General features: G+C 42.3%; 1 protein-coding gene across 8 annotated transcripts in view; it reads left to right on the forward strand.

Annotated features, from left to right (window-relative positions):
- Positions 1-27,736, forward strand: part of TPK1 (thiamin pyrophosphokinase 1) — a 642,382-nt gene that overhangs the window by 186,888 nt on the left and 427,758 nt on the right. For all 8 annotated transcript variants that reach the window (XM_090050014.1, XM_090050010.1, XM_090050018.1 and 5 more), the window contains one exon: positions 17,035-17,109. Coding sequence is in view for 3 of the 8 variants with exons in the window: in XM_090050010.1 (XP_089906136.1) it covers positions 17,035-17,109 (75 nt within the window). In the remaining 5 variants the exon portion in view is untranslated. The remainder of the gene's footprint in view (positions 1-17,034; positions 17,110-27,736) is intronic.

Consider the following 27,736-nt stretch of genomic DNA (forward strand, 5'->3'; position numbering starts at 1 on the left):
TTCAGCCCTGTCAATTGAAGTGCTCTGGACATAGGCATAGGCAAGTGACCGAGACAAGCTTAATGTGTGTGTCATGAATACATACATCTGTCTGCATATTTGTTCTTTAAAGAGTTCCTAAATGGTCTGGCTTTCCCAAAGATGAAATTATACCTCCCATTTTTAAAGATATGTTTGCAGTTGTTTTTTGTTCAGTGTTACTAGCCATCATTTAGTTTTTGCCAACTATGTAAATCTTAATTTACCTACACTTTCTTAGATCCCTATGCCAATAAGATGTTAAATGACTGACTTTGTTAGGAGTACAGAGCTCACTGGTATTACTTGTTTCCAAAGATAAATATACCAAGTCATTAGCTTTGTATTACTAAGACCAGTATAGCGTCTAATCCAATACCTACAGTATGCAGAAGAACCACCTTTACCCCCTTTTACTCTCTGTCTCTCTAGGCAAATATAGATGGTATTATTCATTCATCCCACTGACAGAGAGGGAAGAGTGATATTTATCCCAAGCATGATGGAAGGAGAGGAATGTTTCCAACTAGCAGGAAAAATGTTGACCTGAGCCTTCCTGTTTCACAGCACCATTGTGGCTTGGCCAGATTTTCTGCTGTGTCCAGCATAAGCAGCTGAAGTCTGGGGGCTTGTATATTGTTACTTCTTTATTACCGTCTCAACCCTGGTTGTGGGTGGAAGTTAGAGACTGTAGACTGGCCAGGAATTGTTCTGCAAATACTCTTCTTGGCCTTCTTGACCCCTGTTTGTCCTTTTCAACCCCACTTTCCCACCATACCACCTCTGTACCCATGGCTATAGTGATAAAGGAGTAGGAGAATATTCTGTTGGTTCTGTATCTCTTCTTCTAAAGTATCCCACTGGAGTGATTTGGTCAGATTTCCAATATCTGCACCACCCATGAATGCAAAGGGGAGAGAACAGGGTCAAAAAACTGAATATCTGTGTGCTGTTGGAGCGCTCAGCAACCTGGAGGAACAGCCAGCAAGAGTGTTTTCCACCTTTAACAACTAGGAAGCTTCACTCCTTTCTATTGCAAGTAAATTTAGAAATGGAGTTCCACATGTTTAATTGGCTTAGCACTTGAGGTTGAGGCTGCAGTGTGCTTTAGCTGAAGATAACAGTGGAAACCACCTGAAGTTTTAGCTGCCTCAGTGTAATGTAGTGTGTCTGCTAAGGAAGACAAATCAATAGCATGTGTTTACTTCCTGCACTGAGTCCTGTACTGGATCTGTTACCCTGTCCAAAAACAAATCTGTTTAAAGGTCCTGATCTTTTCAGCTCTCAGTAGTCCAATCCTTGGCTACATCTTGTATTATCTCTTTTTAACCAAATGTGACTGAACAGTAGTGAGAACCCAGGAGATACCCTCAGGGACCAGGTTAATGCTGGGGTGAAACTCAGAGCCAGCAACACACAGCACCCTACCCTGAGTCCGGCTCATTTGCCTTGCAAAGGCAATCTGCGGAGCTGTGGCAGATAAGACTTGTGGCTTTCCTGTAGGACACGTCCTTGCCAGCTAAAGACTGACATCTTCCCTGAACCTTGTCAGGAGTGGGTGCTTCTCACATCAGTCCTAGAGGGAGCAAGGGTTTACAGTCTGGCTGTGTTGCCTCTAGGGACTGGACTTCAACTGACCATGCTAAACTAGTGCTGTTTTTCCTCCTGGCCTGACTGTGGGGTGCTAAGAGCTGCTCAAGCAGCTGTCTCTCAGCTGGAGCGTGGAACAAGGAACACTTGTTAAAGGTGGACTGTTACTGTTATTACTGGCTGCCTTGGCTGGCTCGGTCTGATTACCTGTGGGGCACCTGGAGGATCACAAAAGGAGCAGAGAGTTGTAGTGAGGCAGGAATGTGTAGTTTTAGTAATAGCTTGCACAAGAACCTGTGTGGGATGGTTTAGATAGAGATGATCCTGCCTTTAGCAGGGAGTTGGACTAGATGACCTCTGAGAGTCCCTGCCAGCCAGACCTCTCTTTGACTCTAAGTTGTTATATTATTCCTGACTATACGAAACTACTGCAGCTGTGGAACTCCTTCTGCTAGAAGATGCTGAATCTCATTATTCTTGAGTGAAATGGTAATGCATTGTTTTTTACAGAGCTCCCCATGATATAAAGAGTTAGAAACATAACATGGCTGTGGAAACCAAAAAACAATAATGAAAAAAAACTAAACTGAAGTCCATTGATCACAAATAGCTTAAAACAAGGGAGGTATGGAAAATATATTCCTGTTTGCTATTTTGTTTAGTATGATTGTTTGTTGTTTAGATAGCGGTGAGGATGACACCCAGGGCAGTTGCCAGCGTTAAGTACCATTGACAACCAGGCTACTTTGACTTAGATGAACGCCTTTGAATTAGGCATAGATGTTTGAGAATTTGGAGTTAGGTGTTTATTTTTGTTTATTATAGGTGTTTATTAATCCAGAACATATTTAGTTCAATAAGTCTATTATTTTGAAAACTTTCTGGTCTCTTGGTTTTTCCTGTGATACATGGGAGTTTCATAATTCAGAGTCATTAGCAGAAGTTCTCTTGTTCTTCTAATATGGCCGTACAAAAGCCTGATCTGGGAGAGGAAAGCATTGTTGTGAGTTATATATTTTTTTGATTGATTACATGATTGAAATTAGATGTAGGTATTATAGTACACTTTCTTGGGTCTCTGGGAGAGAAGCAGAGGCGGCAGAGCTAAAGACCAGGTGGAAACGCATGTAAATAAAAATAGGATATAAGAAATTATCAGGTAGGCAACAGACAAGAGAGAGGTAGTAAAAACCTGTTGAATGGAGAGCAGGATTGTTCAGGATGGTTGTTATCCTGTGAAAAACTGAGATTAGCAAGTATCAAGTAGATTATAATGAACCATAAAGCCATTGTCTGTGTTGAGGGGTGATTATTCTGTCAAGGATGTTCTTATATGTGTTTTAGTTTCTGTGTGTTTAATCTTTTTTTTTGCAATCATTCATTCTTGCGCATAATTTTTTGTCTGGTTTTATCCACATAAGCTACCATGAAGTCATTTGGCTCACTGGATGAGGTAAGCCATATTTTGGGATAGACGTGTGTATGATCTATAGATTCTGATGGTTTCATTTTGGAGAATATTGATTGTTGTGGCCATAGAGATGAGTTGATAGTGTTTGCTTATACTGTTCAGGCAAGGCTGGGTCCCACTAGGTTGCTGTTGATCAGTGAGGAGTTTGCTTCTGTTGGTGAGTTGGGCAAGGTTGGGGGTTCTGTCTGAATTTCCCGGGAGTGGAGAGCTGGAAGTATTTCTCTCAAGGTCTGGTCTTTTTTAGTATAGGCTGTAATTCAGAGGTGGGCAATTATGTTGGGCAGAGGGCTGCTTACTGAGTTTGGGCAAGCTGTCGAAGGCTGCAAGCTCTGCCCCTTGCCCCTTGACAGATGCCACCATGCCCCTTGGTTACAATCTTGTGACTGGAAGTCCCTCCCCCTAACCTTTGACTATTGCCACCCAAAGTCCCTCCCACTGCCTGTGGAAGTACTCCTTTCAGCAAGGGGTTTTGCCATCTCAGAACCAGAAAAATACTACAGTAAAAGCTGTGTTATCTGGTACTTTACCATCTGGAATGCTCTGTAAACCAGCATCTGTCCCACTGTGGCACTTCCAGTTTTGCCATCGTGAGCTGAGTCCTATTTCTTTCTTGTGAACCATGGTCTGGGGCAAAGCAGCCTGTGTGAGGCCCCACTCCCTGTCCCCTGGCACACTGATGCCAAGGAGTGAAAGCCCTGGCACACCAGACGCAGCAGGAGGGGTGGCAGCCCGAACAGGTAAAGATGCCTCCAACCTGCTGGGCTCAAGATAAGTATAACTCTCAGATAACCGGCATATTTGATTAACCAGCACCTCCCATTCCCCATGGATGCTGGATAACAGAGCTTTTACAGTAAATTATTGTAAAAAGCAAACATCTATAGCACTCGTTAATTTGATTTCAAAAAATATTTTTGTCCTGATTTACATGCATTTGTGTAGTGTACATAGAGGTGATTGCGCAATAGCTTAAAATGAAGTCTTATTCTTGTCTATTGTGGGGGATGCATATAGGCTTGTGTGGAGCTGTGGGTATGTGGGGTTTGGTGGGTATGGGGTTTGTGGGGGTTGTGTGTGGGGGGAGGGTGGCTGGGGTGTATGAGTGGGTGTGGGTGTTGGGGTCTGCGAGTATGGCAGTGTGAGAGGGTGTGTTGGGTGCATGCGTATGCTGGGGTGTGCATATATATGCTGGTGTGTGCATGTGGGACTCGCCCTATGAACACATACACACGGATACTCCATCCCTGCCTGCACACACACAGACATGCACATGTAATGGTGCAGCCCTGGCAATGCAGCTGGGAGCCACATGGTACTGGAGGGCGGGGGCAGGAAGAGAGTGAAATGGTTAACGGTGAGCGGTGCTGGGCTGTTCAGTTCTGCTGAGGGCTCCCCCTGGGTCCTACTGCCCCTGGCTCCTGTCAGCTCCTTGTTTTCTGGGTACCCTAATTGTGACAGCTGGAATCTGATTTGCAAACACTCAGAAGTAAAACTGAGGCCAGCAGAAACTCTTTTCTGAACATATTAAGTGCTAAAAAATACTAAGTAACCTGGAAAATCAACCTCTATGTATACCAAAGTGAGCAGCTGAAGCCAGCTGACAGTATTTCACTCTTGACTCCAGCGTGAGGACCAGTGGTCCCCAAATGGATATAGGTTGGCGATGTTTCCCTTGATCCATGTTAGAGAATTCCTGTGAGAAATTAGGTTTTGGATTGTTTTGAATGTGTTCATGTAATCCTACTATTAAGGCATTGACCGAATGCCAGGGTTTTTTATATATATATATATATATGTGTATATATATATATATATATATAAAAAAAGGCTGCTGTAATTTTTTTGCACAAATCCCTATTTCTTTTTGTGCCTCTTGGAATTTACCTTAAGAATTAATGGCTGCAAAATATGTAAAAATCATTAAAATTTACCTTAAAAAGTTAATAGCAAAAGACATTGAAGGGGATAACACTGCATTTGCAGGAAATGAAGTCAGTTATGCATACTTACCTTATTCATTTTAGAAGTTTGGTAACATATTTTCAGGGTCTGTGATCTGCTTGCATAATTTGTGCTGGTTTATTATAGGGGCTGTCATTCTTAAGAGGAAAGTTAAACATCTTGTTTGGTTGCTTTGGATTCTGGGTAGTAAATGTCAGTACAAAATGATTTATAAAAAGTGGCTATAATTAACATCGTAGTCCAAGCTTAACTGTATCTTAAAAGTGAGGCTGTCAGCACTAATTCTAGCAGTGGCAGAGACTTTCCTGAACCTAACTCTAGGAACATTTTCACTTTTGGGAATGTAGCGCAAGTTTGTGGAAGTGTGTAGGAAATTATAGTAATCTTGAACATAAATATTATAGAGAAGTTTGAGGGGAAGGATAATTTTGTATTTGTCACTGCGCTTTTTTATGAGTCCCTATAGCTTTATACAAGGTTCAAGGTGCAAGAGAGATGCTAACTACTACAAGAAAACAGGGTACAGGTAAGAGAGCAAGAGAATGAAGATTGCTTGTTATTTTTAATGTTATAAGCACCTTGTTGTTAACTTTAGTGGAAAATTAATTTCTACTTTGAAAAGTGATTCTAAAGTAGCATCTTGAGGATCTAGGTCATTTGTGTCTTGGCACCTTACAGCTTAAATGTATTTTTTTTAGGGTTTTTTCTCCCTTCTTAAGTGCCAGTCATGCAAAACCAATCACAGATCTGAGAGTTAAACTGGCTTCTTGGGTCCAATTTTACCAGTAGAAAGAAGTCTACGATCTAAGGTTAGGGTTGTATTTTATCCTCAATTAGACCTTTGTAATCTTCTGAGTGTAAGACAACAGAATGTAACAATTCAGCTCATGAAGTAATGTTAAGGATATTTTTAATGGGGAGGGGAAATCTGAGAGTGGTGTTCAAAGCAGTAGAAATGTTTCTTCCAGATGCTTTGAGCCAAGTTCAGATCTCTGTTACCCTGGCATCATTGAGATACCTGCAGATGCTTATAAAATCAGAATCTGGCCCTCTGCATCAAAATTTAACTTGCAAAATTCTCCACACATCAAAGACTAGATTATCCTTCAGGGATTGTATCTGCAGTTCAGGTGTGAAATTATTGACTCTGGAGTTGCAACACAAATAAATAAATAAAGCAAGCATACAGAAGCCCATTCAGCAGATATATAATGCTCAGAAGTCTGATGAACTCATTTTCAGGTAATTGTGCTGCTTAATTTTTTCTAATGAAGCCTCTTCTTTGATGTGGAGGTGGTTCCAGTTGATTGTGTTTGTGAACTAAATACTTGCTGCTATTAAAAACTCCTGATTTGAAGGCGCAGTTTCAGAGAGCTGGCAAGTGTCTTTTCCCTCAGCACCACAGAAAAATAAACTGTTTTTCTCCTTTCTAAGGATCTTTGGCCAGACGTGCAGTTGGTTTAAATTGGTTTAGCTCCAGTGGGATTGTGCTCACTTTCACTAGCTGAAAATCACTTGTGCTGTGACGTAATATAACATAACATAATATCTAATTTGGGTCATCTATTTTCTCTTTCATAGTGGCATGTAGCATGAACTACTCTATATCTTTGCTTACCGAATAGGAAATATTTATTGTTGTTTTTTTTAATAAAGTTCTGGACTGTATGGAACATAGCTTTCCAACTTCTGAGTGGTCGGGGGCCACACATCCCATGAGTTGCACTAGTGCAGGCTTCATGCCCTGCAGGCCACACTAGTGGAGGTCACAGCCTCACAGCCCCAGGGCCACACACCGCATGGACATCCTCTTTGTTGCAGCATGTGTCTACAAGCACTCCCTTCAACTTCTGCAGTGACCATGCATGGATGCTTCCCCACCGATGATGCACTGTGTGCTGGAGGGCCCTAGTGCCACTCTGAGCATCCCAGGCTGCATCATGCTCTGCTGCACTATGTTCTGGGTGCTGAATGTGGAAGCCGGAGGAGGGAATGGGAGCCTGGAGCTTCTTGCTGCTGTTGCAGCCAGCAAGATAGGGGGAGTTATGGCCAGGTAGGAGTCCAGAGGCCACAATTTAACCCCTTGTGGGCCTCATAAGCTACCAGTTGGACAGCCGTGATGGAAAAGATTACTAACATTGACAGGCTGAGTTGGGAAAGAGCTTGAATTGACTAAGGTGTGTAAGCTAACTCAGAGATGTAAAGAAGTAATTTACTGAGCAGTAGATATAGAATTAGTTGTTTGGATGATTTTTCTTTCCTCACTTTAGAAGTTATATTCAAATCCTGGTGGAGGAGAAGATAAAAGCCACTGATTTTCTTATTTGCACTTATAAAAAGCCACAGAAATTCAGATGAAGCCAATGGAGTTATTCTAGATTTGCACCACTATAGATGAGAACAGAACTGAGACCATTATTCAAGAGTCTTGGCTATGTTAGGATGATAGATTATTCTCCTCAAAACTATTTTTAATCTTGAGAATGACGTGTAAAACCTTTTATCTTTGGCTTCATTAAAGCCTGCTTTGTAGAATTTATGGCATTGAAAAATCATTTTTTATTTGATGCAGTTTCCCATACTTTTACCAGTTCACTGATATTGGGTAGATATTTTATGGTCAGTTTATCTTGGTATAATCCTGTTTCTTGTGGGAGGGGGGAAGAATTATAGAGAAGTGGGGCTGGAAGGGACCTCCAGAGGTCATCTAATCCAATCTCCCAGCCTGAGGCCAGATCATCCTATTATCCAAACCATCCTATACAACTTCATAATCTAAACTCTACGTAAGACTACCATTAACTCTGACACAACATGACATAACACCTTAACTGGCCATAGGTAAAGGAGTAGAGAACCATGAAACCAACATCATGCTTCTATGAAATGTTGTCAGTATACACTTAAGAGATCCCAGGTCTAGGTCCCATCCCACCCACTACAGATAAAAGTAAAAACTCCCATGGTTCGTACCAGTCTGACCATGGAGTAAAATTCCTTCCTGACCATAAATATGGAGATCAGTCAGACCGTGAGTGGAGGGGCAAGACCCTTTTCTGACAATTTATGCTTTAGCAATCCCTATAATTGTGCAGGAACCAGACTTATTGTTCCAGGAATAAAATTGAGACTTTAAATGGAATGTTTTTGGAAACAATGTTTTGAAAGAGAGCAGAACAAAACATCTTAAAGCAGTCTGCTTTAATTTTATTCCATCATGTTTGCTTTGTTCTTAGCCACCCTAGAGTCACTGCTATTGTATATTTTTTCTGCTGATAAATTCTCTACCATATTTTTAGAATCATAAGCATAGTGGGAATTTTGATACTGGGGGAGATGGGGGAGGGGGGAAATAGGAGATGGACATCAGCCATTGGAGGAACAATGCATCTGAGACATCTTTAGCTGTCTTTGTATTAAAGTCAATATTTTATCTCTCACACTGGTGAAGTAATAAGCTAATCATTGCTTATTTTTTCAGAGAGGTAGAGCTGGTTGAAGGTGCCAGAAAAAGGGCCCTGGAGACTAAAGCTGCTTCTATTAAACGGGAGAGTAGCATAGCATTATAGCATGAGAGAATTTTACTCTCAGTTTTACATGAAAGATGGTTTTTTAGCAGACCCATTTTGATTCCTCATGTCCTGCTTAATATACTCAAAACTCAGTATATATTAAGACTTTGCCTGTCTCTGCCCAGGAGTTTATATGGCAGGGTCCCCCACAGCCTTTTTGCAGGGGTATCAGGTATCACAGCACATGGGTATCAGGAAGTATTCTGAACACATGCATCAGGGCTATTGGCTGTAGCTGTGTTGGTCTAAGGATACAGGCAGACAAGATTCTTTGGGTGAATCTGGTCTCTTTTGTTAGACCAGCTAAGAGAGTTGGAAAAAATCTCCTTTGCAAGGATTCAGGTACAAACACCCTTCTTCAGGCTGAGGAAGTGCCTGCAGTTTTGTACTTTTCCTGGATGCGATAGGATAGATATAGATGTTCTGTATCTCTCTATATAGAATATCTATTCTAACCCATCCAGTAAGAGCACAAAGAACCTTGTTTGCTTGAATATATGTAGGTTTTTCTCTGTTTTCTGTTTCAGTCTTGTGAAATATTTTGAGGTAAAATTTCTTATTTCCAGTGAGGTTAGCATCTCTTTCCCTTCCTTGCTGTCCCTATCCCTGTATTATTAGGGTAATCAATAGAAGGTAAATAGTAGGTGTTGAGAGTAGCACCCTGAGGCACGGTGATATTTTAGCACAGCATCTACCCCACTGCGTCTTCATGCCTGCATCATTCCACTAAGAATGAGAATAATACTGGTCTTCTCTAAAGGCCTTGTTGTTTGATATAATACATACTTGCCACCTGCTCTGAAAATAACCTAGAAACTCAATAGTATGGAGAGTAACTTCTAAAGCGATTTTTCTGACACCAAAGGGAAATAAGGAAGAAGTGTATGTTATATCAGATCCCAGACAAAAGTTTTTATTTACAGATATATATGCTTTTTTAATATGCTTTGCGCAAAAGGTATAGCCTGCAGTGAAAAGTGAAACATCTGTAAAAAATTGATAATGATATTATAAATATGCATAAAACAGCTGGATGAGTATAAGGAGATAGGGACAAGAGAAGAAGCTTTTATGATAGTAAATTTGGGGTGTCTCAGATGTGTTGGAGTTCTTTTGAATGAGCTAAAATTGTGGGTAAAGGCAAAATGTTGGGTATAATTTATATAGAGGTTCAAAGGGACTTTGATAAAGTCATTTACAAATGGCTATTAGGAAAATGTAGTTAGAGGAGGGGTAAAGCTGAGTAAGAATTGGATAGGAAAGAGGGACAAACAGCCCATTTTCAGAATGGAAAGAAGTCAGTAATTATGTGGAGAAATGGCTATCTGTGCTCATCTGAAGTCAGGTTAAAGACAGGGCAGGGGCATCTTAAAGATTAACTGTTTTGGAGAGGCATGCCCTTTCTTAGGCAACAGCCTGCTTCAGGGCTGTCCAACTTTGCTGCAGCCAAGGGCTGCACATCACGTGTGCCCCACACTGAGGACAGCCATCCCCCAGGCTGTGCTGGTAGTCCCCTGCCTCTGCTACTTGCAGCAGTGACCCCTCCACCCCCCATTGTATGGGCTGCATAGTGGGCACATGGCTCCCTGAGAGCAGCATTAGGAGAGGTGACCACTGGGGCCCACAGGCTACGTGTTAATTGCTCATAGGCTTCCAGGTTTACAGCCCTGACCTACTTCATCATGCCTCTGAGGTTGAACTGTCTTATGCCTAGTTAAGTGGAGATATCCTGGAGATTATATATAAACTAAATAATGGTTCTTATACTTATCTCCAGGATATGGGAGAGAGAGAGGGAGAGGGATATCTCAGTTCAGAAAGGAGCGTGAATCAATGTCAGACCCTGCTGCTGAGGTATAGTTCAGGTTATCCCAAAACAAGGGTTGTAATGCTCCCATAAGGACTGAGTGAATGGTATGTCCCAAATGATCACTCCTACCTTAATTATATCTCCACTTTATGGCCATAGTTGCACAACTGCCTGCTGATCCAGTTGTGCACTTACTATTTATACCCATAAATGTACTGGTGGATGTTTGAAAATCTTATGTGCTATCAACCATTTGGATAAGGGTAAGTGAATAGGAAAATATGGACATGCCTGGGAACTAACAAGCTTGTCATTGGTTAAATACACATAGGCTTTCCTTTTATATAATCAGAAGGTAAATCAAAGCCACTTAATTACTTCAAAATGAATGTTTTTGAAATTGGGGCAGGTCTGACGTTTTGGACCAGGGTCCTTTTTGGCTTTGCATGTGTGTAAGCACCAAAAATAATCTGTCTCTGATATTTTCGGCTTTGTACTGTACACGAGGATTTATTCTTTTCTCCTCACTGCTGCAGATGGCTGGATTTGCTCACTCTGCAAAAGCTGCAGGAAAAGTACATAATAAAAAGGGAAAATTACATTAAAACTGTAAGCAGATACACAAGGGACCAGCTTTCTCTTGTGCCCCTCTGCAACAACAGAGGTCAGCAAATGCCATCTCACTGGAGGTATCCAAATCAGGGGGCTGTTTGCAAGTTATTTTTATGCTGGGTGCTAGTCTATGGAATTCTCTTAATCTCTCTTTTCTCTCATCCCAAAGAGCACAGTTTTGCTCATCTTCAGCTCCTGACTGTTTCTGTGGCTAATGGAACAATTCCATGAGGGAAATACTTCCTAATCTATTAAAAGCTTTTAAGGAGTAATTACCTTTAAGCAGATTGAAACAGAGCACATGGAAAAACGGTATTGTTCATGTGACCGGTGTGCCTGTTGTTGGGGGCTGTCCACTGGTGACCCTGCCCACTTGTTATGGGCCAACCGCCCGTCTTTTCACCTGCCATGCCTTGTTGTTAATTGCTTAATTAGAAGATGTTAATTAAGCAGGAGGCTGCCCATTTTGCTGCCCCAATGCAAGGGGGTGCTATCTGCGGCTCCTTTGCTCCTTTCCTCCCCTACACCACAGCCCAAGCCTCACAGATGATACTCACATTGGTTAGTCTGGGCCTTACTATACTCTGGCCCCCTTGTCCTCCTTGGGCTCTCCGTGGCCCTGCTTCACTGAGTGCCTCACTGGGCATTCGTCAATGCTCTCCCCACCCGGAGGCTTCTCACTGGCCCCCCTCTCTGCGGCTGGGGTCTCCACATGGCCGTGGCTCCCCTATGAGGCCTCCTCCAACCCCTGGATAGCTTCACCCAAACCTCCAGTTCTAAACAGAAAACACAAAACACAAGCCCCTGGGCTATAACATAAAATCTAAGCCATCCTGCTAAACATCATTGCATCCCTACCGGGGAATTTTCCACTCCATAACAGCAATCAGGAGTTGCTCATGCAGTCAGACTTCTCCCCTCTGTTTGCTCTGGCAGAGCTCCTTCTCCCTTAGCTGCTGGCAGGGAACTGCCAACCTGGTCCCAGCCCTGGGGTTTAAATGTGAACCAGGCCCTGCCCCTTCTGGTCAGCTGACTGCTGGCAGGTGTGGGTCGCCAGCTAACTTTGGTTGCCCTGGCAACTGGCAGCTGGGGCTCCTCACTCACTGCTAGGGCTCTTTCCTAGCAGTTTCCCCTCTCTAAAGGAGCAGGGCGCCTGAGTGCTCTGCGGCAGTGCATTTTTTTCTCTAGCTGCCATGTTTTTGGCTGCCATATGTTGTAATGTGTGGTTCATAGACCTCGGTGATCTCCACTTTAGTTACTGCTGAATTTAGGCCAGACCTTGATTCACTGTAAATTATGGGTATCTAAGATAAGCCCCTAGGTTGCCTATATGTATGCTAGTGTGCATGTTAATTAGAACGTGTTGGAGTCTGCTCCATACTCTAATGAATCAAGTCTGCTCCATGTTCTAATTAAAATGCTGCAGTGTTGCTGCAGCATCATGTCTAGTAAGCCCCTGTGTCTGTTAAAATGACTGTGGGACACTTTAATTAAACCTCGTAAAATGAGGTTTAGGTAAAGTGTCCCGTGGCCATTTTTAAATGCATGGGAGCTTAATATATGTGACGGTTTGACATTTTAATCAGAGTGGCTGTCTGGGAACTGCTCTAGTTGTAATGTCCCCCACACATCTCTGAGCACATGTATAGGCAGCCCTAATGCAGTTCCTAGATCTGAGTTGACTCGCATGTGCTGGCCTGGCCTCAGGGGTGGGGCCTGGGATGTGCGTTGCATGTGGACCCATTCAGGCCACTTCAGGATCTGTGCTGGAGTATCCAGAGGCCACTCCCTTCATTTCCCATCTGCCAGCACTAGTTTTGGACATGCGCCACATGTAGTGCCCATTCCAGGTTCTCCAATTGCTGTATACAGTGTAAGTCCCAGACTGGCTGGAGCAGCACAGTCCTGGACCAACAAGAGGCACTGCTTGTGGTGCAGATCCTGGAGCAGGCACCACATGTGGCATAATCTGGCTGGGGTGGCACCATGTCTCACACATGGTGCCTGCTGTGGCCGGTATGGGATGCACACTACAGGAAGTGCCTCTGTTGGCTGGATTGTGCCACATGTGCTGATTATGGCTGTTCTGGAATGCGTGCAGCATGCAGTGCGTGTTCTGGCCAGTCCAGGATGAGCTTCTGTAATTTTGTCAGGGAATACTGGATGTTTAGTAGCTCTGAAAACAAACCTCTGTCTGAGTCTGAGCATCTAAAACCAGAGCCAGCATTTTCAAAAGTACCTTTCTAACATAAAGAAGGTGGCTCCAAAAATGTATAAAGGTTTAAGAGGTTAAAATTCATAATGCTCTGGTTTATTTGCCATGTGCACATTTAGCGAAGAATTAAGCATGGGCCTGGATATACAAATTTTGTGATTTGCTTATTGCAGTAACCTTGCAGTCTCTATGTCTATTTATATTTATTGTATGAATAAAAGAAACCCTGGTATTTGCTCTTTTTTTGATTGGTCGCCAAAGTAAACGGTTTCAGTGGAGTGTGTCACTGAACTATTGTGCTTAGTAGCAGCCTCGCTTGCTTAACCATCATTAGCAGCTCTGTTGCCAAGGTCCCACTTGCAGCTGCAAATTGTTACTTAGTTTGAATGTTGTTCCCACCTCCTCTGTAAGTTCAAGTACAAGGATAAACTGCAAGGGTAAAGACTGTGTTCAAATTTGGTACAAAAGAGAATTCCACCCACCTTTCCCATGCTCCCAGGAGTCTCCTTACCCCCTCTTTTCCACCACACAGATTTGCTGTTAGCTTCTGCACTTGTGCACATTACAGAGGCAGTGGCTAGAAGACTGCAGTAACTTTAATTAAGAGTTGGAATGGGGAGCAGGTCTTATAGAGGAATTTCCAAGTTCTACAGTGCTCAACCCCTGGCCTGTGGCCCCATGTTATCCAGCCCATAGGGCTCCCCATGCGTTTGTAAATATGGCATCAGGAGAGCTGTGGTACTACTCCCCATCACCAAATTTCCAAACCTGTGAGGAGCCCCAGGTCCTTCATGCTGGAGTAGGCACCCAATCCCAGCTCCTCGAGCCAGATGGGCAGTGTAGCCCCAGGGCCCAATCCTGGTATGCAGGGGGCTGGGAGGCAGTAGTGCTGGGCCCCAGGGTCCTACCTCTGTCCGGAAGGTCAGGAGGGGGTGGTGCCAGGTCCCAGCAACCCAGTCCTTAGTGTACTGGGACAGGAACAGACAGTTCTGAGCTCCTGGAGACCAATCCCAATGGGAGGGGCAGTGCCAGGGCCTCGGGGAATATTCCGAGAGCAGGATGGGTGGTGCTGGACCAGGCCCCAGGGCCTGCTCCTGGCACTTGGGTTAGGGAAGGGTTGGTGCTTAGTCCCAGGGTCTTATTCTAGTGCGTGAGGCTCCATCCAGCCCACAGACCTGCCTCACCCCACTGATTTGGCCCATAGCACCCAAACGGTTTAGTACCACCAGTTTAGAGAATTTGGGAAGTGTTCATTGAATGCCTGCTGTGGCAGCTGCCAAGGTTATGCTGCTGCCCACTGCATATTTAAGTAAATATGTGTATACAGCCATATGATCCCACATAGCATATGGAATGCTAGATAAGCAACAATTGATTTCTGTGCTTTATTAGTAAGCACTACCTTATTAGTAATACTATTAAACTCTTATAACAGTGATTTTATCAGTGGATCTCAAAGCCCTTCACAAAGTTCATTATAATCATCCCAGTTTACAGACAGGGAAACTGATGCAGAGCGAGGTGCACTGGCTTTCTGGCCAATGAAATACACAAGAAAAGAACCTGTCTCCTGAGTCCCAGTCTTTGTGCTCCATCCACTAGGCCATATTGGCTCCAACCTCACTGATCTCCTTTCTGGTAACCTCTTTCCAGACTCTACCGGGGTAGACAACCATTTCTCAGTTATAGTAGAGCTGCTGGGTGGTACTCTTGTGTTATTAATGGCTCTCCTTCCTTGCGTTCCCCCCCCCCCCGCACACATGGGAATTTTGTGTCATATTGTGCTTTCTGATATCACATATTGACACTCATGTATGTTTATTTGCATGCCCGTCCTCTGACTCAGAGGACACATTCACCTGTGTCTCAATTTAATAGTCCTTCCTATTTTTAAAGCTCTTTTCAAGTCCTTCATCCACCTTCAGAAAGATTTCAACACCTTTGTGTTCACTTACACTCTCTTATGACTTAGGTTGCATGTTTCCCTCTAGCCCTTCTTTACCTCCTGCTCTACTAAATCTGCTCAAAGGCCCAAAAGACCTAGCAATAGAGGATTTCTTCTTGCAATTACTGTGGCTTCACATGACCAAATACATTTCATTAACCTGATTGCCTAAGGATATCAAGCTCCAGGGGAAACTTATATTTCTATATGATAGGCAAGATAATTAGGAAATGAAATAAATGCAGATCCCAGCACATCTAACACTAATAAGCTCGGGGGGTTGCATTTTGTCCCTGGAGCAGCATATGGAATATCTGGTTTCCATTTACTTTAAAACTTTTACATCTTGTATGTTTTTTCTCTTTTTTTTTTTCTGGTTCAAGAGCTAGTTTACATGGTGGGAATGCTGACTGGATAGAACTGAGGCTGTGAGGGTATGTCCTGGTAATTCCCTGATTCCAGCAGAGGGATTTAGGTTATAGAATAACTGTGGAAACAGACACAAGCTAAAAAGGAGAGACAGAGAGAAACTGTATATACACAAATACAGTATGTTCCCTTTTTTGCACATTGGATAATTGCATAATTTGGTTAACTGCTTAATATAACACTCAGGTTTGTTGCCTGCTGCTTACGGTATAAGTACATGTCAGTTAAATGCATAGTAATTTTTAGCCTCCTTGTCTACTTAGTAAGTTCATTGCTACTCTTTAACTACAGGGTAATTGCAACTGCAGCTATCTTTTTGTATCTAACTGTGCTGTTTAATTCGCAGAGAACTGAGGAAGTGTAAGCAGCTATCAAAAGACCGTTTTAAGGAATTGATAGGAACTAGTTACTTCCATGATTGCTTTCATGGTTCCTTTTCATAGTTGTTGCTGCTAAGGGCTGGAAGAGACCTTATAGATCATTGGGTTCAGGCCCTCCCCCCCGGTGCATCGGCAGGAAAGACTGCTGGGATCAAATGACCCCAGCAAGATGGGCGTCAAGACATTTTTTGAAGATGACCAAGGTGGATGACTACCACTTCTGGGGGGAGCCTATTCCACACCCTTGGTTCTCAGCTTGTAAAGAAGTTTTTCCTTATGTCTATCTTCAATCAGCTTGTGCCCATTATTTTTTGTCCTCCCCTGGGGAGCCTTGGTGAATAGATGTTCTCCCAAACCCTCATGTGCACCCCTGATATAAGTCTTCTCATTGCAGCCCTAGAAATGACTATATTAGAAACCTTAAAACTAAGGGAGCTAGCTGGTTTCCAGGCTGCTAATACTCCACTGCTGACAGGACTTAACCAGCATTGTTTATAGCCTTGGCCTAACTACCTGTTTTTTGTGTTTTCCATGCAGATGGAGGTACTGTTGCTGTCAGTGGGAGTGGTGTGTTCATGGGAAAAGCATACTGTCAGAGACTAGATCTGCTGTGTAGATCAGAGGGGAGAACTTGGCCTTTTATCAACACCAGATTCCCTTGTTAATATAACCCAGAACAAAGCTAATAGCACTAAATGCCACGCATAGATGGCAACAACAGAACCGGGGTTTACATATGAGAGTTACACAGATGTGGGGTCCTATGTGAGGGCGGCCTTCAGTTGATAAGTCTTTATAAATGTAAAGGACTTGATAGAAAGCTACCAAGCAAACTGTGCCTAATGAATGTCTGGCAGCTTCTCTGTATCTGAAATGATGAAACCTAAGAAGAAAGGGAATTAGCGAAGTCCGCTCCAGGGTTCCTGCTTGAAAATTAAATGGGGAGGAATAGCAGCCAGCAAGCAAAACAAAGGGAATGAAAAGGAAAAATCAATTTACTTGTTAATGAAAACCAACATCTCTCTTACAGGAGACCTGAAGTTTTGCCTTGTGGTTCTTAACCAGCCTTTGGACAAAGGTCATTTTGATCGTCTGTGGAGCAAAGGTAATAATAACTTACATACATCTTCATTTGCTTATTTATTTTGCTGCTGCCCAGCTAATTTACCCGATGCCCATTGAATCTCAATATGGCAATTTCTCCTAACTCGAGCAACCTTCCAGTGAGAGTGTGAATCAGCAAGAATATGTCCCTTGTTGCTGAATGCAGCAAATGAGCTGATTATGCAAATTCTGCATCTCTGCATTTCTTACGTCAGTAGGAACTTTATGGACTGATAAGGTGTCTGTGTGGGAGAGGATGCTCCTGTGAAATAAGGCTCTCTGTAGCTTTTCAGAGGCATCTTAGGAATGATCCTTGTTTTGCTGACAAAGTGCAATAGATCAATGGTGCATTTATGGCTTAAGAAGCAACTGTTCCCCAAAGGTCATCAGCAAAATACGTTAGCTTGAATCAAAACAAAATGAACCATGCACTTTGTATATTAAAAATGCAGGATTTTTTCCCCCTTTGTTAGAAATGCATCATATTGCAGAGTTCCTTTGTTTAATATGTGCGGTGGTAACCATCTGTGCCATGATAGCCTATAATAAACTGATATTTTGCAACAATATACAAGTCTTTACAGGGTTGAAGGTATTAATTTTGTACTGGAGAAACCTAATCCTTCACAAGCTTTTCTAGGAAAAAAAATCCAGTTCCTGCTAAGCCATGGGACCTGGGTATAACCTAGGGATAGATATGGTATCTTGAAGAGATAAACTTGCTACCTGGTTGTGGCAGATGGGTCTTGTTAATTCTGCCCCTGAGATATGGGGGAGTGGGTGTGGCTCTGATTGTAGGACACTAAAATATGGCATAGAGAGTTTTTACAGAGATACATTAGGAGTGGCCAAATGAAGATGGAGAGGTTTATGTCTTGCTAGTGGTTTGAGTTACTAGTGAAGCCAAGCCCCAGGAAAAGGGTCAGGTTTAGACCCAGACAAAAAGCAGCTGGCCAGATTGTCTCTGGCAACAAAATCCAGGGAATAGCTTTTAGGTGGAAATCTCTCTTTGCAGAAGCTGTTCTGCAGAAGAGTTTTATTCCCAGGACAAATACAGTGAGTCTTGTCCTTAGAACTGATGGATCATAATGGAATTGCACAAAATGGGGACTTTGAACCAGTGTCCCCAGGCAGGCCTTCTCTTTCCTGGTTACAGATCTTTCTTTCCCAGGTGCTCTTGTAGAAAGATGTTGGCCTCTGGGAAAGGTAATAGCATAGATCAGAGCTGGGTTCCCTTTATTGCTGGGGCTGCAACAGCAGCTGGAATCCTTTTAAATACGTTTTGTTTCCAGGGCCAAATCAGTTCTGAATTGGCAGCTGGAGACTGAGCTCTCCCTCCCTTCTCTGGCTGCTGTTCCTTCCCTCTGCGTCATGTGTCATGGGCAGCCGAGGTCAAGTCACACTGTTTATTTGCCTCTTTTCTTCACCACGCCCTTCCACTACCTCCTTATTTTTCATGAAGCACAAGCTTCTTGTCAGCTGCTTAGAGATCATTTAAAAACGCCTTATTCAAGCTGCTTCCTCAGTAAGTGAAGTTAACCTTGGCCACTTGTCTCCTTCTCTCATAAAAGTCTTAATACATGGAACATCCTTCTTTGACAGATTTGCTTCTTTCTTCCTAAAATCCCTCTTCACCATCCACTTCCATTACAGCTTCCATAAGAAATCTACTGTCTAAAAATACTAAGGTTGAGGAGTTGTCAGGTATACTTTGTATGTCTGAATTCAAATGCATTTTAATAAAGAAAGAAAAAAATACGTATTAAAGGAATATATAAGAATGGCTTGTATTCTAAGTGTATTCCTTTGCTCCAGTCTTCCTTTGTTACCTGATTTGGTGTGATTTAACAGTATCCAGACATACTTTCAGATATGCCATGACTGTTGATAGCATAAATCCCACTGAAGGTCAATAGAACTTGGGCTTACAGAGATAAAGGAAATTTCCTGACGAACACATTGGTTCACTAGGGCTCGGCTATCTTGTTTGTGGAACTTTTGCATGTCTTGAAGCCAGGACAAAGTTCTGGTGGAACCTGCCTATCTTCCTAGCTTGCTGACCAGGTACTTCCAGGTTTGGCAACTCTGGGGCATCCACTCCGGTTGGGCTTCCCCAGGGCTGGGACCCTGCACTTCTCTACCCTTCTGATTTGGACAGAAATCAATCATGGAAAAATTAATTTTTTCTTTGACCTGGAAATTGTGTTTCTTGGCCAAATTTACTTCCTGAAAAGCCAACCCTTTGTGATGATACAGGGGAAGTAGTGGGACTGGCAAAGCACAAAGTGTGCAGAGGAATAAAAGAACTTTTGGGAGGGAGGGAAAAATGTCAAGTAGCTTCTGCCAGTTATAGCAATCAGGGGTGTTACATTAGGCACAGAATGTTCAGCCAGAAATGTTATTTTCAAATGGATGCTATCCTTTTAACAAGGTAACTTGTTTCATTAGTCCTCTTGCTTTGCATTAGGAAGAATGAAGGTGTGATATGATCCACATATTTTTCTATGTCTTGAGTTAAGTCTCACATGGGTAAGTGTGGATATTCTGGGCTAAATTCATCCCTGGTGTAACTTCATTTGACCTCAAGAATCAGTTGTTATATCTAATTAGCCTCTGTTTTATTGCAGTCTTGCCTGGAAGCTATTTTTACTGACATACTTTTCAGAGAACTACTTTGAACTGAATAAGTTTGCATAAACTTCTTTCCCTGTGTTTTATGAAGGTGGTTGAAATGTGGCTTCAGCACTTACTAGGCATGTATGGTTAACAGGATTCACTAGTCCTCCCAACAGGATTGTCCTACTCCAGTAGTAAGACACCAGAGACCAAGGGCACCACCACTTTCATCTGACCTTTTATTATTGGCTTGTCAGGCATGCTGTACGTGGATCTCTTCCGTCACTATTAATATTATTATTTCATCATTAGGAATGACATTTACTGCTGTAGTGCCATAAAAACCCCAAACAAGAATGAGTTGTCATTGTGCTAGGCACTCTACAGTGACCCAAAGACATTATTGTTTAAATCGAAAGGTAAATGAAATGTGTGGGAGGGGTACAGTCTATACAGGCATTGCAAAAAAATGAGATTTCTTACTTAAGTGATGGTGGGTTTGTTTTCTTTTGGCTTTTTTTCTTTAAAGTTTGTTTGCTTTAGTTAAAAGGGACAAGATAAATGGAAAGAAAAGTGGAGAAGGAGTCACTGAAGGGAAAATGGTGAGGGGTAAAGGACAGATGAAAAATGAAGCTGAAGTGAAGACTGTGAAGGACATGAAAGAATAGGGTTTCAGCAAACAGAAAATTAGCATAGAGCAGTAAAGCTCCATCAGAACTTTGTTGTGGAAACTCCTGCCTTTGTCTTCTTTTGCATCCAACTAGCAGCAGAAGTCTATGGCTGGTTTATCTGAAGGTGTTTCCCAAAGGAATGTGTCGGTGGTTGTGTTTCATAGATTTCATAGACATTAGGGCTTGAAGGCACCTCGAAGATCATCAAGTCCAGCCCCCTGCCCCAGGGCCAGGAAGTCAGCTAGGGTCAAAAGACCCCAGCAAGATAAGCATCCAAGCATTTCTTGAATAAGTCCAGAGTAGGTGCCTGCACCACATCTGGAGGGAATCTATTCCAGGTCTTGGTGCCTCGGACAGTAAAGACATTTTTTCTTATGTCCAGCCTAAAGTGGTCTTGTAGGAGTTTATGACTGTTGGTCCTTGTTTTTCCTTGGGGTGCTCTGGTGAACCGACGTTCTCCCAGATCCTGATACACACCCCTTGTGTAGTTATAGGTAGCCACCAGGTCCCCCCTGAGCCTGCACTATTCCAGACTGAAGAATCCCATGGCTTTCAGCCTTTCTTCCTTGGATAGGGTAGGATTTGTATGGGTTTTAGTTTCCTTAGAGCAGGAACAGTCTCCTTTGCACAGTTATGCTTGTGAGAGGTTGTTCAGTTTGAGTGACCTTTGCCAGGTCTCATTTTACACTTAATACACATGACCTGCATCTGCTTAAACTTCCAGTATTGTTCCTAGAAAAAAACACATAATTTTGTTTTAGTTGTTATATTACCTGTGCAGGTGGTACAAAAACTCAGTTTGACCTGAAACAACAGAGGCCTTCTGCCAAGAGCAGTTAATGAAAGGTTCTGAAATTCTCATTTTTTCTTGCTAATGTCAGTTAAAAAAAGAGATAGCTATGTAGACCAAGAGTTTCAAAAGTGAGTGGTAGTTCTAAGTGCCTTCATTTTTGGTGCCCTTTTTGAAATACCTTATTAAAAGGCATTGGATCTTCACAAGGTGATGCACGTCCACCTTCTGGAAAGTATCTTAAGCTGAACATATACTATTGCTTCTTGCTTTGGCAAAGGTAGTCCTAATAATTCTTAATACTCTAATACTCCTGAATTGCCTCTGTGCCCTCATTTGATGGTAGAAAACTGAATGACTGTGCATTCTAGAATACATTCCATTGTTGAAGCACTGGCATTAAAAGCTATAAAGAGCAGAAGTTATGCATTGAAAAAATAGCGTTATTATTTAGAGTCAGAGTAATATGGTAGTTTTCTACAGGGAATTGATGACGTTCCCATGCAGCATTGTATTTCTAGGAGTGCCAGGCAGTGCTGGTAAACAGCTTCTTGAGAGAAAGATCTATGACGGAAGTGTGTTTCCTTAGACTCTGTCCAAAACCCAGCGGGGTGGTCTTATATGCAAGGGCTTACTGATAAATGTGGATTTATCTAGATTGGTGTATTGATTAATACAGTCGTGTTTTTAGGGGGTAGAAATAAGATATTATGCATGTATTTTGTGTAAGAAAGGCATGTTTGTGGGTAGCTTTTCAATCCACTAATAACGCAGCATGTTAGCAGCTGTGCCACCCCTGTAGCAGGTTGTGGTTTCATCAGAAAATAAAGGCTGTCACAGAACATTGTAAATCAAATAGAGCAACTCAGATTACTTTAAATATTAGTCACTCATGCTAAATAATATCCCCCAGCTGCTGCACTGGAATATATTACTAGCACACTCTCAGAGCACAAGGGCTAGCCAAATCTTGACTTGTGGGCTGTCTGTTGAATGATGATTAAGCATGGCTGGTACTGGAAATGTGCGTAGAGCAGGTCTTGATGGGTGGGGAATTACCAGAAGAATTCTGAGGGCTGCATTATACAGGAAGTCAGCCTAGATGATGGTAATTGTCTCTTAACATCTTTGAATTCAGGATCAATTTCAACTTCCTTTCAGGAAGCATCAGAAAATATGCATGCCTTTGACAAGTACTGTCCCGGTTATGGGCAGTATGAGGTAGTAGTGTAACTAAGCTAGGTGACAGGGGCACCAGTAGTGGGGGGTGAAAAAAAAGCAGCTTTTGCCACAGCCAGATGATTGCAATTGCAGCAGCAGTGGCACCAGAAGTTGCTGCTGCCCCTGTGTGGGGCAGCTGCCCTGGATGTCCGTGTTTATTGTTACATTGCTGGTGTGAAGAAGCTTTTCTCTTTCATGTGGATTTCCTCCTTTGATAGGCATTTGGGTCTCACTGTGCCTGCTGAGCTTTATTATGTTGCCTGTCAGTCTTTTCCTCAGTGGTTTAACGAAGGCAGGGTGAAGGAAGCACCTGTCCCAGGTGATGACTGTTAAGGGGTCTTTGCCTCAGCAGGGGCAACCCTGCCTGGCCACAGGAGCCAGGAAGGGTGGCGCTACACTCAGCAGGGTATCTGTGAGAGAAGTGAGGGACTACAGTAAGAATGATGCTCCCTTCCCCACTCCCCATTCCCACACATCAGGAGCCTTTGCATTGGCAGGAGCTGGGCAGAGAATGGCAGTACTGCACCAAACAGTGTGGCAGGGAGAAGGTGAGTTGGGTAAACAGATTGGTGCCAACCCTTGCCCCCATCCGCAGGAGCCTTTGTCACAGTAGGCATAACTCTGCTTCCAATACTTATGTATTGGAATGAGTGAATGGAGCATCATGATCTGGAGGAAGCCCAGACATGGGACAGCTGATAGTGCTGATGCTGATCAGTGGCGGCAGCAGCTGCAGCCCAGGTAAGACTTTGCTTCCCCTCACCCATGCTCCTGTTCATCAGTTCTCCTGTCCTCCCTCCCCCCTTCTCCCTGACCTTGAGCACTCAGTTAGTACCCTGGGCCATTGCTCTTCCTCACACATGTCTGAAATGATCCATAAAACTATTGTGGACTAGAAAGAAGCCCAGAGAAAGAGAATCCACTTGAGGACCAGACCAGGGTGCAGACTCTCTGATCTACAGCCAACAAAGGCTACATTTTACAGCTTTTCCACTGTATTAATTCCTTCTACCAGGGGCATGTGGATGTGGGATAGCCACAGCTCACCTGGATCTGTGCCTGTCCTAAGTTATTTGCAGTATAAATACTTTGGTCATTATTCATACACCAGGATAGAGTCCACCCACATTTCTGTTCATACCTACATTCCTGCTTTCCAGTGTCAAAACTGGTGTTGGATTTTTAAGCTAAAATGTGGGCCAACACTACCTGCGATGATCAGTTTTTATTTGGTATTGAGATATAATAACTCAACTAATTAAATAGAAAGGTATCACCTGAGTTTGTTTAATAATTACCAATTCCATATTTTTCCTGAACGATTAAGTAAGAAAAGGTGAGTAACATGCATTATGAATCACTTTGGGCACATCAACATGCACGCTTTAATGCACAGTAGCCTATTTTACTGAACAACAAAGCATCACGTAAAAAAGTGTGATTATGCTAATGCTCAATAAAATAGGCTACTGTGCATTAAGTATCATGTCCGTTTGTTACTGCGCATGAAGGCAGCCTAATGCCCATTTCTTTAGTAACTCATAATGGAAGTTCTAAATTTAATGAGCATTAGTAAATGTGCCTTAGTTCACATGTAGATGCTCCCTTTGTCTCCAAATACCATAGGCTGCCTTGCATTTCATGTTCCACAAGCTGTTGCCTGCAATATAATTGGTGATTTATTTTTTAAATCTTAGATGCTGAAAGGGGGAAAGACTAGGGAGCTGTATATGTAGACACATTAGGAGTCATAATACATTTAACAAGTGACAATACAAACCACAGACAAATATATAGAGAAGGAGAGTAATATGTTCTTTTGCCTGAAACTGATTGAATGCTCAAAGCTAGGGAGCAGATACAGTAGTTCCACGGTATTACTGGAATATTCTTACTGTCCCCTAGGTATAAATCGTTGGCTTTTCTTCTCTGTGATTGATACCACCTCTTTCATTGCTTTAGTTTCTTCAAGATGGAATTTGCTGGAGCAGTTCACCCAAACCTTTGAAATTACTGAATGCATATATATGTTCAGTTGCCCTATTGTTTGTTTGCAATGAACTTGCCGTGTTGGCATATGCTTGTACTTTCTCTTCATCTTTTATTTTCATCATTTCCAGTTGAACTTACGTTTAATGTATTTCATATTCATACCAGACCCAGAATTGACAGCTGGCATAAAACCTGAGAGAATTTAGAGGAGCTACTATTAATAAATAGGAAAATGTTCATAAAAACGGTGATTGGGATGTCACATGGACTTGTGTGCTTTACAGCCATTCCATGCAGGCATCCAGACTAGCAGTAACTCTTACTGTTGGCCTCAGCATAACTTTATCCTCTTCAGGGCACCTAGTAATTCAGCAATTGGGTATATTTTTCAAAATTTAAATCAAATCAAGAAAATTATGTATACTTCATGTTTAGTATCTTAAGTGTAGTGCTTTATAAACTTTTTATAGATTTTAAACCATGCTTTAGTGTAGAAGGTTTGATATTGGACTACATGCAGTGAGTTAATTTTCTTTAACTACAGGAGCTTGAGAAAAGTTATTTCAAGCTTCCTTGAAAATAAAGGCTCTAGGATATACTACTAAAAGCAACAAAAGCTTGCTCAGATTAATTTAGACTTTATTGTTCTTTAAGCTTGAAAGCAAAGTAATAATGGCCACAACTTTGGAAATTCAGTGTTTTTTACCAACTGAGAATTTGGCTGAAAAGCTTCTAGACCTAAATCTGCCAGTGACTCATTGTATAATATTTGCTGAATCAAGAAAATGAACTCTGAAGTTTTCTAAAGGTGAATGGAGATGTTTACATTTCATTTTAGAAAATGGAGAAACTTTAAAGCTTCAGGCTTCAAGTTTTGGTGGATCCTACTCCTAAGGGGTGCAAATAGTCTGCATTTTCTAAAAACTGCAGCTTGGCTACCTTGTGTTTGACACCTCACCACTGAGGTATCCAAAATTACTGGTCATTTGTACTCATCCCTCTAGTTGATTTGTCCAAGATTACCCAGTAACTCATTAGCAGAATTAAGAACAGAACAAAGTCCAACTATACCATACCCCATCATTCAGTCTTCTTATTGGTGGTAGTACAGGTATAGTAAATTCTTTGCCTAACACTGATGGATAGCCCCAACATCAGTCTCTTTTGTTGCTTGTTGATTCTGTGCAATTCCAGCAACAGGAAATGCTGAGATATAAAAGGAGATTTTCTTTGTTTAAAGAATTTGAGATTGGTATGTGTTTTGAAAAATGGAAAAATAATGAATAATTAAGAACTTCCTTTGTGTTGTTTTGAAAAGTTAAACCCTGCTGAGCTTTAGTTCAGAGTAACAGAGCAATAGAGAGTTGCTTTGAAGCGCTAAGGAAAAAGCTTATGATTAGAGCAAAAGAAAAAATAGAAGGCTATTACAATGCTTTTTCTACTGAGCTGTGATGCCAATTCCATTAGAAAACTTCTCTTCACAAAACTTTTCCTGTTTGGAAGTCTTTGATAGCATCATGCTAGACAGTGTGTTGCCACAATATTTCCCAGAGGACTTTTGAGAGAGGCAGCTTTGGAAAGTATTATCAAAGGGAAGCTGTAGAGCACCTGGAGCAATGCTGAAGGGAGTGGGCAGCTGGAAAAAAAAAAGAGTTGCGAATAGTTCATCTAAGTATTGTCTTGGCAACGGAGTTGGGAAGCTACAGGTCAGTAATACAGATGTTGAGAGGCACGGATAGATAATTTGAGAGGTGGAGAAGGTTTATAACAGTGTAAAGAGCTGTTGAAGTTCCATTGGTATAATACGTAGAATGGGAATGGGGCTGTACCACAGGCATCTAGAAGGGAAATAAGGTTCTTGAGGCAAAGTTACCTTGGAATAAAGAGAGGGAGAGGATTAAAATCATGAGGGGCAAGCCTGCTGAGAGAGCAGCTGCCACACTGAAAAGCAGAGGTAGCTGGGAGAACCTGGGGACAATAGGGCATGAGACAGAGCTCTGGAGGTGGTCCTCTGGGCTAGGGTAAATGACACGCCTATTTCCAGATATGTCCCAGGCCTAGATCCAGTTGGAAACTAAAAAAGAAACAGATTAAAAAAAACCCAACATTTCAAATTATAATGATGCACATGTTCAGATACTGGACTTAAGAGCTGGCTGAAATATAGAGCGTAATTTGTATAACAATTTTCACAGAAAATATGTTCTCTTTTCAGTGAAATTGAACATTTTGGCAGATATTTAACTTGTGGCTCTTAAACATTTCTTATGGATATGCATATGTGAATTTTATCTCCAATACAATATTGTCAGATGTTTGTATTTTTTTAATAGCTTCTCATGCATTTTTTATTAAATTGTTCCTTATTTTCTTGGAATGCAGATAGTCATCTTAGGCAGAGGGTGAAGAGAAGGGATAGGATGAAATAATGAGATGGAGAAAGAAAGATCAGGGAAGAAAGCAGAAGGGAGAATGCAATAGAAGGGAGAAAATCTGAGGAGGGGAGGTACAGGAGTTTAAATGGCTTAATTGATGTGCATTGAAAAGAAGAACCTGTACTGATTCAAACACCTCTCCATTAGTCTTGGCCTGGTGACTTTATTTCAATTAGCTTTTTAAAAGTAGATCTTCACTTTTTAATTTACCCAGATCTTGCTAGGTTGGTAACCTTCAATTTCTAAGTCGTGATTGCTTTATTACCATGTTGGTCATAATGAAGAACTCAGCCACTGAACAGCTTAACTATTTTGTGCTAGTTGAGACTATCACAGTGTTGATTTGGCTACTTGACTGATAGGATGTTCCTCCTTACTGCTTGCTGTGCCTGAAGGGGGATTTGCTCTTCAAGTGCATTGTAAGTAAAAGTTTTTGTTTTCCCCAGTGAATGCATTTGGTTACAGTCTGCTGAGAAAAACCTTGCTGCATGTAAGCTATTAATACAGCTGGCAAGTGAATAGATATTTGGGAGGGAAGAAAACCTCCAAATACTATGCACAGTCGAGTTGCATCTTATGCGTATTTAACTTACGCAGATTCAGCTATACGTGCTCGGCTGCTGGGGCTGGCCGCTGGGTGCTAGCCGGGGCAGGGCACGTAGTACGGCACCGCACAGTACTGCCTGCACACGCCGGCCTGGCTGGGGCACAGCAGGTCGCTCATGCTCAGCTGGCTGCTCTGGCAGGACGACGCAGGGGAGGATGAGAGGGGCGAGGAGTGCAGTGGGAAGGGCAATTTCAACTATACGCGATTTTCGCCTTATGCGCTGACTTCAGCACGTAACCCCCACGTAAGATGCGACTCCACTGTATACATGCAGCATTAAAGTTGAATTTGGCATT

This window comes from Crocodylus siamensis, chromosome 5, assembly GCF_052110815.1.
Source record: "Crocodylus siamensis isolate JL-2025a chromosome 5, ASM5211081v1, whole genome shotgun sequence".
Lineage (NCBI taxonomy): Eukaryota > Metazoa > Chordata > Crocodylia > Crocodylidae > Crocodylus > Crocodylus siamensis.